The following is a 14,044-nucleotide window of genomic DNA, read 5'->3' on the forward strand; positions in this document are numbered from 1 at the left end:
GTAAATAACAATGTTATTTTTTATTATTACATATCAATAATTTAATCACAATGCGGTAGTATTAACTTTCTGTATCATCTAAATATATTAAATCTATCCTAAATATTTAATAATACCATATTTTTGTGACGAAACTTCTTTTTTTTTTCATGCAACGTTATCATTATCGCAATTTTAAAAGAGGGACGGGGGGCTAAAATATGAAAACCTCCTAATTAAAAAAATTCATAACGAACTTTGAAACTAATTTATAACATGTTCTTAATTTATCCCTCAATGTTCCCTCGTTAAAATAATAATAATAAATAACATGAGAAATAAGTTATATGGGAAAAATTTCCTTCAGTTACGGATTTAAAGGGAAAATAAATCGCAGCAGATTTAAACGGTACTATTCGAATTATACAATTTTATAACAATTATAAAAGTATTTGTGAGATTTAAAAAAAAATCCACACAATTTGATCGAATTATTATTATTATATGAATAAACTAAAAAGTTCCGGATCAAATTATGGTAAAAAGTACTCAAGCTGCCGTTACTTTTTCAGGGTGCGTAGCCAGATTTTTCAACAAAAAATAAGCACATTTCAAGTATTTTTTTAAGCACTCAAAAAATAGTTTTAATCACTTTCCACAAAAAAAAATCATAATTAAGATATGTGCAGTAATAAAAAAAAAATTCTATCTTTTAAAGTTCTTAATTTATAAACGCAAAATCAATAAAATTCAAAAACATAATCATAATAAAATAACTAGTTTCTGATAAATATTAAAGAGAAAATAGTGAAAAACCATGCATTTTTTTTGTAATTTAGAACGACAATCGACAGGGCAAAGAAAAAAAATATCTTTTTAAGAGATAGAAAATCAGGGGTCTGTCCAGACATTTTGTGAAAGGTCCGTTTTTCGTGAAATTGTGAAAAAATTACTCACATTCTTTCAACCAGGGTCCGCTTTTACGAATTTGTGCAAATAGGGTCCGTTATTGCAAAAAAAAAAATTTTTTCAAGGAGTTTTTAAATTGTAAAGACATACAAGATTATGCTCAACACTGTAAAATTATAATTAAAAAAATTAAATTTTAAAAAATAAACAACAATTGCTGCTTCTAAATTAGAGATGCAACATACAAATATTTGGTATTTAGCCTATACTGCTGAACGCAGAATATTAATTTCGGACGAATAATGGAAGAATCGTCTGCCGAAGACAAAACTTAATTCGTTTACATCCATCTTTCTTGTTTTCTGCCCTGGAAAGGGTTTATTCGATTAACAAAATAATAATGAAGATAAACAAATTTGTGAAGGATCCGATTAAAAGAAAAATCATTTTGTGAAGGGTCCGTTTTTAAGTTAAAATATTTTGTGAAGGGTCCGTTTTTATGAGAAGATATTTTGTGAAGGGTCCGTTAGCGGACCCAAATTTCTTCTAAACAGACCCCTGAAAATTAAGCACTTTTTACAAACCCCGAATTAAAAAAGCACTTTTAAGGGCTTTTAAAAAACGTGTACCAAAAATAAGCACTTTTTAAAAACGCTATGCACCTTGAAATCTATTTTTACCGAAACATGTTAATGAACAAAAAAAATCTGATATACAGTAACTTTTACAAAAATAACTATAGTAAAATAACTGAATCACTCTTAACTAAATGTTATTGTAAAAATTACGGTATAGAATTTTACAGTAATAATGGATTTTACGGTAAAATGGTTTAATGATCGTGCCGGTACTTTATACAGTGATTTGATCCGAAATTTTTTACAGCGTTATTTGAATGGTACATCTTTTTATTCGTGGACTAATTTGATCGAATTGTATTATATTTTTTAATCCATATCCACGAATCATATATATTAAATGATGCATGCACGATGAAATACTATACAACACGGACTCCACGCATGATTTAAAAACAAAATTCAAAAATAAATCACACAAAAAAAAATTTCCACGTTTTTTAAAAAAATTTCTCAGAATCTAGAAATAAACACATTGTTAAAAAATATCATAGCTACCGAGCTCGATTTCAGAAGAAAAAAAAGAAATCACGTCTCGTACTAATTGCAAAAACGGGGAATAGGCATAAAATCGATTCAATATTCTATTTGGTTCACTCCCCCTGGTCGCAACTTTTCTACTCCACACTCCAAGTAGAACAATAGTAAAAGTATGAAAAGAAATAACAAAAGGTATTTTATTGTGAGAGAGGAAAATTATTTTATAATTTTCATGGAACACTTGACAACAGCACGTAGCAATGAAACGAATCAACAAAGAACATTTCGCTTCAATAACAATGAAGTTTTTTTTTTATGACTTTGCCAGTAGAGGATCAGTTTTAAAAACATTTACTTTTTGAAAACAATGACGGAAAACACGCATTTATAACAAATGGAACTAAGTAAAGTTAATTTATAATATTCAAAACGCATTATTTAAGGCAATTAAGATATTTACTTTAAAAAAAATAGTGTTAAAAATAGAAATAGTTTTAAGTCAAATTTTAATAAAATACAAAAAGTATAAGAAAAGAAATACTTAAAGAATAGTAATACTACTAGAAAGAAACACTTGAGAACGGCAAATACCAATAAAACGAATCAACAGAGCTTCAATAATAAAGTTTTTATATATATATATATTTTTTTTTATGAATTTTCCTGTTGAAAATGAGTTTAAAAACTTTTACTTTTTAAAAACGATGATCGAAAACACGGACTTGTAACAAGTGGAACTAAAATTAATTTATAATATTTAAAGGCAAGAAAGATATTTTCCTTAAAAAAAAATAGTGTTGAAAGTAGAAATAATTCTAAGTCAAATTTTATTTTTAAAACAATTGTTTTTAGTATTATCCTCTTCAAACAAGCTTTCACAGATAATTAGTAGGAATATTAGAGCAAATACTGAAAACAATTGAAAATTTTGTCAAAATACTGTATTAAATTCTTTAAAAAATCAGAAAAAGTTTAATTATATCATTCATATTTATATAAAAAAGCACTTATAAAGTGTGATTTAGTAAATAAAATAATGCAATATAATAAAAAATATTAAGCACAACAATAAAGGATAGAACACCAAATGCTTAAATCAGGCAAAACAACGTGAATAAAGAGCAAATAAAGGTACATATCAGTGTGTGCTTTATTTATAAAGAGCACAAAGTATGCACTATCCATATTTGGAGTTAAAACTTACATTAGAACATAAACAACAATAAAATATAATATGACACTAGAGTATTATAAATAAACAAAGGCCGTACAATGAATTTTCGTCTAGACTAGTTTATTAATATGATCAAATTTTCAAGTATAAACAAGGAACATAAGCATCCTTATGCGTCGATTAAGAACATCATGATTAAAACAGAGTCTGAATCATGACGTTCTCTATGGAAATGATGAAATTTTTAAAATATAAAATAAATTATTTTCAGTCTTATAATTGCTGCATAATTTATTATTAATGTAAAAAGGCTTTTAAATAAATATATATGTTTAGTCCCACGAAACGCCTCTCTTCAAAGAATTTTTTTTTTCCAAAAAAAAAATTTAAATAAATTTTGCATTTGAATTGTGAAATAAAATATACAAAACGGTAAAATTAATATATACTAGTTGCAAATCCGGGTTTGTTTAAAAATACAAATCCAACATTTTCGGAATTCGTTGTTTTTGCATCTGCTTTGAAGTATATATAACAAAAAAACAATTGTACAGCTTAAATATCATATAAAGTATTTATCACTAATAGCATATAAAGACTAAATAACAAAATCAACATGTAATAGCAATTAAACAAAATGGAAATAAACATAAATTCAAAAATTTTTCATCAATATATAATTTTTATCATAAAAGATATTAAAGATATAATCATTGCTAAATGATACAGATTATTAAAAAAATTATAATAGTACTAGTGCAATATTACAATAACATGTAAATACGTTTATTAAAACATAAGTAAGAATAACAAAGATCATTCATTTATAAATAAATAATGCAATAATATTAAAGGAGGTAGTAAAAAGGAATTAATTGCTCACCAATAGACATTCTTTTTTAGTCCATGAGAACTGCAATAAAAAAAAATCAATTAATAAGCATGCAAGACAAAAAAGTAAGGCATCAAATATAAGAACATAAAAATGTAATAAGCATAACAACATAAAAACTAATTTTCTATATAATGCACATAAGTAGCAATAATATTTACTATAAGACTGGAGAAATTAATAAATTACTGAAGGAGTACAATTGGGTACTTGCATTTCAAGAAGACCTCACATACCCACACATGTGAACTATGACGTCAGCGCCAGTTTATCTTTATCAGCATAAGTTAGAATGTTAATTAACCATAAGTTAATTAAATACAGATCGCACATCGAATTAGTTGAAATAATTTTCTTTCTGGTCTATTTCTTTTACTTCGATTTATTATTTGTTTATATATTTTATAATAACCCTGATATATTTTTGTTCTGTGTACCTGGCAACTTCGATGCTTAATTAGTTTGTTTATGTTTCACATGGCTTCTTGTCTGTTTTTGTGTTAACTCTTTGTGTAAATATATAGCGAAATCTTTGAGAAAAAAATCTTAGTGAAATAATTTAGAATGCGTCACTTAAGAGAATTGATAGTTCACGGGCTAATTTTATGAACCGAATTTTTTTTCTTCTTTTTATTACCAAAATTTGATGAACCGAAATAATGAAAAATAATAATAATAAATTTTCTTTAAAGGAAAACTTTATTTCTGGACTTCTAAACTTTATTTACTTCTACATAGAAGTAATTTAGACACAAATTGTATCACCCAAAATACCTTGAAAAGAAGTTAAAATTGGAAGAACTTTTTTACAATACTATTATGTAAAAATATATACTAATTAACAAAAATATATCTGTACATATAACAAGCAAATAAATAAAAATCAATAATGAATGTGTCTATATTTTAACCCTATTACAATGTTTCCGATATTGAGCTTGTATACATTGTTTATAGAAATTGTTTATAAGATTGAATTAAGAAGATATTCTAAAATCTCCCAACCATTCATATTATATTTCTCCATACACGAGGCGTTGCTGTTTTGGATAGACTCCTCGTGAGGCGGAGCTTGTGACGTCATTCACCTCTTATTGGCGCCAGTTTACTAAATCCTGGAACACTATTGTACATGGGAGTACTTATCCTTTTTTTATTCATGTAATCTAAAACATTCCATGCAAGGATGTTGAGTTTGAGTAACAATAAAAATAACTTTATTTGTGGAAACAATATTGCAGTTGTATCGTTATGTTGGAAGTTTATTTGCAAACGACAGACAAGGAATTAAAATGATGACTGCTTTTGAATTCAGAATTTTATGGGGAATCGTGACCAAAAATGTTGATAACGCTTAGTGTGTTATTAAAGTGATTTTGTGAATGTAATTATTATTTTACGATTTAAGTTAAAATACATTATTCATTGCAAATGCTATTATTTTTGTTTATTTTATGCCCAACGGTGCAAACTTTCTAAACTAGATATCGGTTATCACAAGTAAATACAGTTAACGTTAACAAAAATTCAAATTGGCACAATTTTTAAGATGTCTTTACAGCTTAATTTTAAAGAGCTATATACCTGATATTAATAGTATCTATGAATTTACTATTAAATAAAAAAAGTAACAATTAAATATTACTTTTTTTCGAATATTCGATGCAAACAACATGGTAGTTAGGGAGAAGAAATACTTATTTTAACAGAGTTAGAAAATTTCTCAAAATCCCGCAATTTTTGTTACTCAACCATAAGACAAGACCGTTATCTTGAATACGAAGTCGTAATAATTACGGATAAATAGTAATAGTTGGCACCTCTGATAATGAATAAGAGAAATTCTGACTCTAAAATATTTCCTAAAAAGACTTCATTTTATTCTTAAAACTAAAAGTGCAAATTAAAAAACAAAGAACACTATAGAATCGTTTACTCAAAATAATTTGTTCTTTTTCTAACTGTTATAAATATATTTTATGTACTGTTAAAAAAAACACTTACGAGATCAAATTTAACGTATTAAAAAGTTTTTGCGGTTGAAAACTATCCTATAACAAAAAAGTGGCATTAAGTAAAGGTAACTTTAATCACCCTACTTCTTTTTTAACCATATTTACTCATATACTCTAAAATGAATTTATACTATTTAAAATTATGTTGAAGATGCATAGAACCTATAATTAAACAAATACCAGTTTCAAGTTACATTAATTGGTTTATTTAGAATATCGAATCGCAATCGTATATAATCGTAATTGTATCGTAATAAATTAATCGTATATCGCCCATAATTTCGTCTTAAGAGCGCAGAAAATACTCACGAAAGACGAGATATCTCGCCCTCACACTGCAAAAAATTCCGAATCAAATTACGGTAAAAAGTACTGACACCCTGAGTGCAGCACCCGTAAAACCTATTTTTACCATAACATTTTAATACTGTTATTTTTATAGTAAAACTTACTTCTGACTCAGAAATTTTACAGTACTGTAAAAATTAGGGTATATTAGTTTATTTATCAGTAAAATTTTACCGTAATTTGATCAGGAAATTTTTACAGTGTATCCTCAAGGAGAAATATCTAGAAAGAATAATATTTCAGCGAGCGTTCCAAACAAATTAGAAACTACAGAAGATAAAAACAAAAATTTCTATCAAACAGATACATAACGTAGAAACTTTTATCATTATTATTTATATAGTAATAATAACAAGAACAAGTTTATACATCCATTTGATAGTTAACAGATTATAATAATCATAAAGTTTTTAAAAAAATGCTCATTCTGAAAAATAACAAATTCACAACAAAAACTGTAATATTTTTTTTAATTATGGATCGGTGAATTTACAATAAAATTGGAGTGATCCCTGACATTAATTAAAATTTGTTTGGGTGTGAACTCTGTCGGTTTATTAATTAAAAGGTGTGTTAGAAGAAAGTAAACAAATAACACCTCAAGGTCACCCCTAAATAAAATGACACAATATTTTCACTTTTTGACACTGAACAGGAAAAAGGATGTCCAGGTGAACCTTTTTTTTTTTTATTCTACATCCTTGCCCTGTGAAAGGTGAAACTCCCCATATCTCCTCAACCATCTGTCTCCACCCCTCCCCTCGTCATTTCGAACACAAACGATAACAGGTTATTTTGTTTCCTGTAAGTAAGTTTCCTAGTAAAAAATACAATGTCACCTAAAATAATGAGACCCAGGCTACCTCTTGGACTTATTCATTTCGATAATATATCAATTAAACAAATAAAATTAAATGACGATACTATCGGGTCTCCAACCATCCAGTTGGAAGAAAATTTTTAAATAAAAAGTTTTTTTTTTTTAAAAAACAATTTTCTAACTGCAATTATATAATAGTATTAATTTTGAAGCTGTTAAATTCAGCATTTTTAAAATGAACGATAACTGGAAAGAAAAAAATTAATTTAACCGACTAAACTTTTTAAAATTATATAAAATTAAGCTGTTTAAGTAACATAAACATTTATTAATACCACTAAATAATGAATTACATTCTTTACAACTTTCTAGTGCTACATTTTTTTCAATTTCTCTAAATTAAAGCTATTTTTATGATACTTAATGCTAAATAAACAATTCATCTTCTTATAATTCTATTTTTCTAAATTAAAGCCATTTTTATGATACTTAATGCTAAACAATTCATATTTTTATAATTCTATTTCTCTAAATTAAAGCTATTTTTATGATACTTAATGCTAAATAAACAATTCATCTTTTTATAATTCTATTTCTCTAAATTAAAGCCATTTTTATGATACTTAGTGCTAAACAATTCATCTTTTTAAAATTCTATTTCATCGAGTTTCTACCAATATCTTGAAAGGAATGATTCCTTACGGACGAAACACCAACACTGATTGCAATATGCAACTTAATAATTGTACAGAGGAAATTCAAAAAACCTTACACAACTAATTATGAAAGTAGCTATGTAAGTATGCCAAAATAAATTAATTATGTTAAAGTTTCAATAAAAGAAATTAAAAAAGCTGACATTTAAGGCAAAACTAAAATGAACTATTTTATAACGTTCATAAAACCAAGACATGGTTAAAAATAAATTTAAACTTAAAAAATATATATCTGTTATGCGTTGTGAGACAGCTGTTGAATTGCATTCTTAATTTATACACCTAATTATTCAATCTAATAAAGTAAGGTTCGAAAAATTTAAAACCATAAACTAAACGAACATAAAAGAAAGAACATAAAAGGTGACATATTTATTTAAATTTCAATTTGTTGATATCATTATAATTGATGGTGATTACTTAAGCAGTAAAAACTATGCCGACTGACAAACTCAAACTGTCGCTAACTTTTACAGGAGTAAAGTTAAAAACTTGTAATAGAAAAATTATAAATACGTGTGATATTTAAAAATAAAGAAATATTCATTAATTAAATAAAATATAATTATCGAATTATAAGATTCAACTTTGGTTTATTTGTCCTAATCATTTAGAGCTGATTTCCTACTTCCCCTCAAAAAAAACAATAAGTCTTAGAAATAACATAAGCCTTAGAAGTTAAATGGATCGAATATAAGCAGTATCATCAACTTTATCATAAGTTTTTAGGTAAAACCATAAGGTTCGCGGTGAAACACCGCATTAGTTCTACCGTTTTTAGGCCTAATCTTTCTTTTTTTCCTGGTTGGCTGACGATGCACCGAAAAATCGCATGAAAATATAAGTAACTGAAATTTACACATGTACTATTGGAATCACGCATCTGTGTTGTATATGCGTTGCCACAAAAGGTAAGTTTGAAAAATAGCCATATTATATTACATTGCAAGTTATTTAAACGCTTTTATGTAGAAAAAAAAAGGAAATCGATAAAAGATAAAAAAAAAACATCTGAGCGATACATCGATTTGTTTCGACATATTGATGTTTCATCGTATCGATTCACAGTGTAACATTAATGTTCTTTGCAAAGATATTAAGAAATATATCGTTTTCGCATGTGTTATAAATAAAAGGTTTTAGAATAAATTTTAAATCGACGATAATTATTGAACAACGACAAATATAGAATAGGATAATAAGACGAGTATTATCTAACTTGGTAATTATCGAGTGCGATAACGTGATCAAAATCGGATAAGATAATACCCCAGACATTATCAATAATTAATCATAAGAATAAATATATACGGTGTAATCAATAGTAAAAATTAATTAAATAGGAATAAATCATGATCGTTAAATATTTACAATTTTGCACGATACATCGCGATACTAAAATTGCACTATGATAAAAAGTAGCGAAATTGTACAGATTTTCTTGCGTGTTGTGTTTTAAGAGACTATTTTTAAAAAGCAGAATTAAAAACTATTTCACTATAACTCATAAATATAGAACATTTGAAAGAGCAAAGTGAAAAAATAATAAAAACAACTCAAGTTAATGAACGCAAAGGGAAAGATTAACAGAGAGGGAGAGAAAAAAAAATTGAGTAAGGAAAGGATAAAAAAAAAAGGATGAAAAATTAGAAAATGAGTTAGCAGCGAGAGATAAAAAAAAAATAGCGCATTTAGAGCAATGTCGTAATCGCAGTTAACAGACAAAAATTTTTACAAGGTTAAAAGTTAGATATTCCTTCTTTTTTTTCTTTTTATGTTGTTTCCGTGTTCAAAGTGAGGCCACGCCGTCGTCGTAGGCAGAGAAAGGGGGTGAAAAAAACAACATTTAGGCACAGATCCAAATAGCTTCTCGCAATCTTATAGTCTTCTATCATCATTCTTTCCAACAAGAAAAAAATAAATAAATAAAATCAGATAAATAAAAGGAGAACTTTCTTCTTTTTCTTTTTTACTTCGTCGGTCATGAAATGGCTAACTCAAAACAAGTGGAAGATAAACCCATTATTTATCAATTAGAAGATAGACAAAATAATTCTATACATAACAGATTAAAAATATTATAAACAATAGAAAAATTTTTAAAAAAAATTATAAATAATAAAACAGTATGAAACAGTTCTAAAAGATCGTTGCATATAAAAATTCATATTAGTGGACCTGAAATGCACGGATAACGAAAGCTAATCCAACAACTAATTATTACTATGTAAGTTGCATACAAAAATTCATAATAACTAATCGGCAATAAACGATTGATTAACTAACATAAACAAATTCCAATAACTATTTATTGCTATGGCGAGTCCCATACAAAAATTCATCACAGCCAGCTTTAAGCACATGAGTGATTATTAACCAAAGCGAATTTCCTTACCAATTTTTACTATTTTTACTTACTAATATTTTATTTACTAAGGCAACAGCCTTGATTAATGAGAAAATGGGCCTACAGTAAATTAAGATTTTCATCATGCAGTTTATAACAGGCTTGACTCATGAAAAAATGGACCTACAGTAAATTAAGATTTTCATCATACAGCTTATAACAGTCTCGACTCATGAGAAAATGGACCTACAGTAAAGTAAGATTTTCATCATACAGCTTATAAGCTTATGAGAAAAAATAATAATTCTTAAATATGACTTGTTTGAAATGTAACTTTTATTATTTTCCTTAAAATTATTTGACTCATTATTTATTTTATTATGCAGGTTAGAAGAAAAATTAAGGACATTTAGAGTTATTAGGTCAACTTATGAAATAATATTGGCACACAAATAATGCCCGTAAATATTTCTTTTTTTTAAAAAAAAGGAGGGGGAAGAAATTTTCGCTCCTTTAAATGTTCGAATCATGCCGACCGGTCTGTGTAGGGAACTACCCTTGCATCAGAAAGGTTCTGGGTTCGAAACCCTGGGTAAGGCATGGATGTTCTTTCCTTCTCTGTACTATATGTTCTTACTGTGGGAGCAACGTTGGCCCACCTAAATGACCCTATGGTGCCCCTGAAAGATCTGCCCTTCAGATACCTGTATGACCTAGCTAGGTCATTCTCCAGATGGGCATTGGAAAAAGAAAAAAAATTTTAAAAAATAACAAAAATGTTCGAATCACTAATAGATTCGATTACATCCAAAATTCTCATTTTAATAAATTTAATTATAATTAATTATAATAAATTCAAATTTCGATTTTTCTGTCATTAAAAAGTTTCAAACGACAAACTTATTGATATGTATGAATAGTGGATTTAAAAAAATCAAATAAAATCTTTATTTATTTACTGGTAATTAATTATTGTAAAAACTGAAATCAAATCAAATTAAAGAACTCAGTCCAAAGTCAAAGCCTACCCTCATTCGAAAACAATAGCAAAACCAAAACTTAAAGAGTCAAAAACCTTTTGTTATTTCAACAACAAAAAACAAAAAATCATAACTAAAATAATATTTATAAACCACATTTCATGTAAATACCAGCATAACCTAAGAATATAATATATCATGTTCGAAAAAAAATCACAACAATGTAGCAATTCGTTGAACATATAAAAACAATGGCGAGCGACAATGGGCGGTTACATATGGACGAAACTGCATTGTTTACAAAAGTTCCTTTTCCTAGAAATTGGGGGTGGAGTGGGTGGACACAGAAGACCCATTCCATTCACGTAATTCCGGGCAGACAAGGGCATCCTGGCTGATAGATCGAGGACAGGGAGGAAGAGAGGGGTGAAGAAGGGGAGGTTGGCGGGCATTTTCCATCGATTTTCGATTTCCTCGCCTTCTTCTAAACGCGCATGCTCCGTGTACTTCCCCTTGGATGACGAAATTCGAGACCATGTGATGTCTTTTAGTATTTTATTCTCAAGGTCGATTTTATGCATGACGATTTGGATTAAATTTGAGACTTGTTTGTCATTTTTAAGCTCAGATAAAATACAATAATAATTATTTAAATGTAAGATATTTAACTGAATTTTTTGCAAAACAATGTTTGAAGGTCAATTTAAAAATAGGATTAACTTTTGAACGCATACTTATTTATTTCAAAATTTAATAAATTGATAGAAGAAAGAAGAGGCGATATTCGATAAACAAATTAGGTTATGCTGCAGATTAAATTGTGCAACATTTTTTTTCTTTTCTTTTCTGTTATAGTTTTGGAACATTTTAACAACAATAAATGAATAGTTAACATCAATGAAGGAATAATTAATATCTGGGAAACATCAATAAATGAATTAGTAACATTAACATCAATGAAATATTTATGAATGAATAATTAACATCACTGACTTCGCAGTTTTTTTTTTAAATCAAGCTTTAAAAATAGAAGGGTGACTTATCATACAGATCAGCATTAATATTTGTTAGATAAACTGAATAAACAGGGACGAAAAAAAAAAATTTTTTTTTAAGAAGGAATAATGTTCTTACACTTAAATAAAATTATTTAAGAATTTTATATTATTTTCTTTTTATTTTCAATATTCTTTTCGATTTTGTATATCTCTAGAGCGATTCTTTTTGATTTTGCACATCTCTAAAGCGATTCTTTTCGATTTTGTATATCTCTAAAGCGATTTTTTTTTGATTTTGTATATCTCTAAAGCGATTCTTTTCGATTTTGTATAACTGTAAAGTAATTCTTTTCGATTTTGTATATCTCTAGAGCGATTCTTTTCGATTTTGTATATCTCAAAAGCGATTCTTTTCGATATCTCTAAAGCGTATCGCATTAGTGAACAAAATTGTTCAACGCTGTAAGATTAAAATTGGTAAAATGCACAAAAATGATTTTTAAATTGTTAAATCATTAAAAAAAATTAAAGCTTTTTAAAAAAAATCAAAAACTGATGTTCAAAAATTCAAAAAATTAAAATGCAGAAATATTTAAGTAAATATATTTATACATTGCATTGCTCTATATTATTGAGAAATAATCTAAACAAATTATTTAATATGGACTTCATTTCGCCCTAAGAAATGAATAACAATTGAGATAAATTAGACATGTATTTAAAAAAAATGTATCGAAAATTTTATTTTTCCATAACTGTCGTAGAACTCATAATTTATGTTCTCATTCATGAGAAAAAGAAAAGTGCATCACTATCTTTTAGACTTCCTACTACAAACTTCTAACAACTCCCTTTATTGTGTTTTAAATAAATTACTTGAAAAACTAAAGATAAAAAAAAAATTCAGAATACCTCATCATGCCAAAGGATAAATTTGCAGTGATGGGAAAGTGGGTGGTCTATAAAGAGGGATAAGAAGTAGGGAGAAAGGTGATTTTATTATGTTGCCAAATCTAAAAATAATGCTACAGGTAAAATCCGCAAACGATAAACAATGAGACAGCAAGCCAGAATTCTTAAAATAATGGTAATACCGTAAAATGTTGTACTGATTCTTTTAAAAAATAATCTTGGGAAAAGATAACATTTACGACTTAATGAATGATATGCAGAGCAGCGATAATTAAATATCGTAATATTTGCCCGGAGGCAACAGGAAAAAAAATCAACAAATTATTCGAAAAGTCAAAAATCAAATGAGATTTTTTATTCTATATAAATGCACAATAAACGTAGCGCAATGAATTTAAATACAATGCTTAAATAATGGATAATTTTTAATTACTTCTAATCAAAATATACGTCCAGATACACAATCAATAATATAAATTATGTATCTTTAATTTAGAACAAATACAAGCAAATATTTGAGCAAACGATTCTTTAAATTTTATCTTTTCGAATTGTTCTCATTTTTTTAAATCTGTTTTTAATAAAATATGTTATACGAAATTTTTTTTTATAGATAAATTATTTTACAACAATAGGTATTATACATGCTATGTCGTATTAAAATATCTATTTTTAAAGAAGATGAAAACAGACTTTACCTATTTTCCACAGGAGACAGCAGTCTGATAGACGTTATTAAAAATAAACTAATAATCGTTTTCAAAATACAAAGAACTAAAATTTCATTTACTTTTAATGTTATTTGTAAAAATAAGAACAAAAAATAATGCGAAAGC

The 14,044-nt window shown here is 27.0% G+C and overlaps 1 protein-coding gene across 1 annotated transcript in view; it reads right to left on the minus strand.

Moving 5' to 3' along the window:
- LOC107448683 (nuclear receptor corepressor 2) overlaps window positions 1-14,044 on the minus strand; it is an 86,081-nt gene that overhangs the window by 47,546 nt on the left and 24,491 nt on the right. Inside the window, exon 2 of the mRNA XM_016063980.3 lies at window positions 4,064-4,093. Within this exon, the coding sequence (XP_015919466.1) occupies window positions 4,064-4,093 (30 nt within the window). The remainder of the gene's footprint in view (window positions 1-4,063; window positions 4,094-14,044) is intronic.

This window comes from Parasteatoda tepidariorum, chromosome 4 (assembly GCF_043381705.1).
Source record: "Parasteatoda tepidariorum isolate YZ-2023 chromosome 4, CAS_Ptep_4.0, whole genome shotgun sequence".
NCBI classification, from domain to species: domain Eukaryota; kingdom Metazoa; phylum Arthropoda; class Arachnida; order Araneae; family Theridiidae; genus Parasteatoda; species Parasteatoda tepidariorum.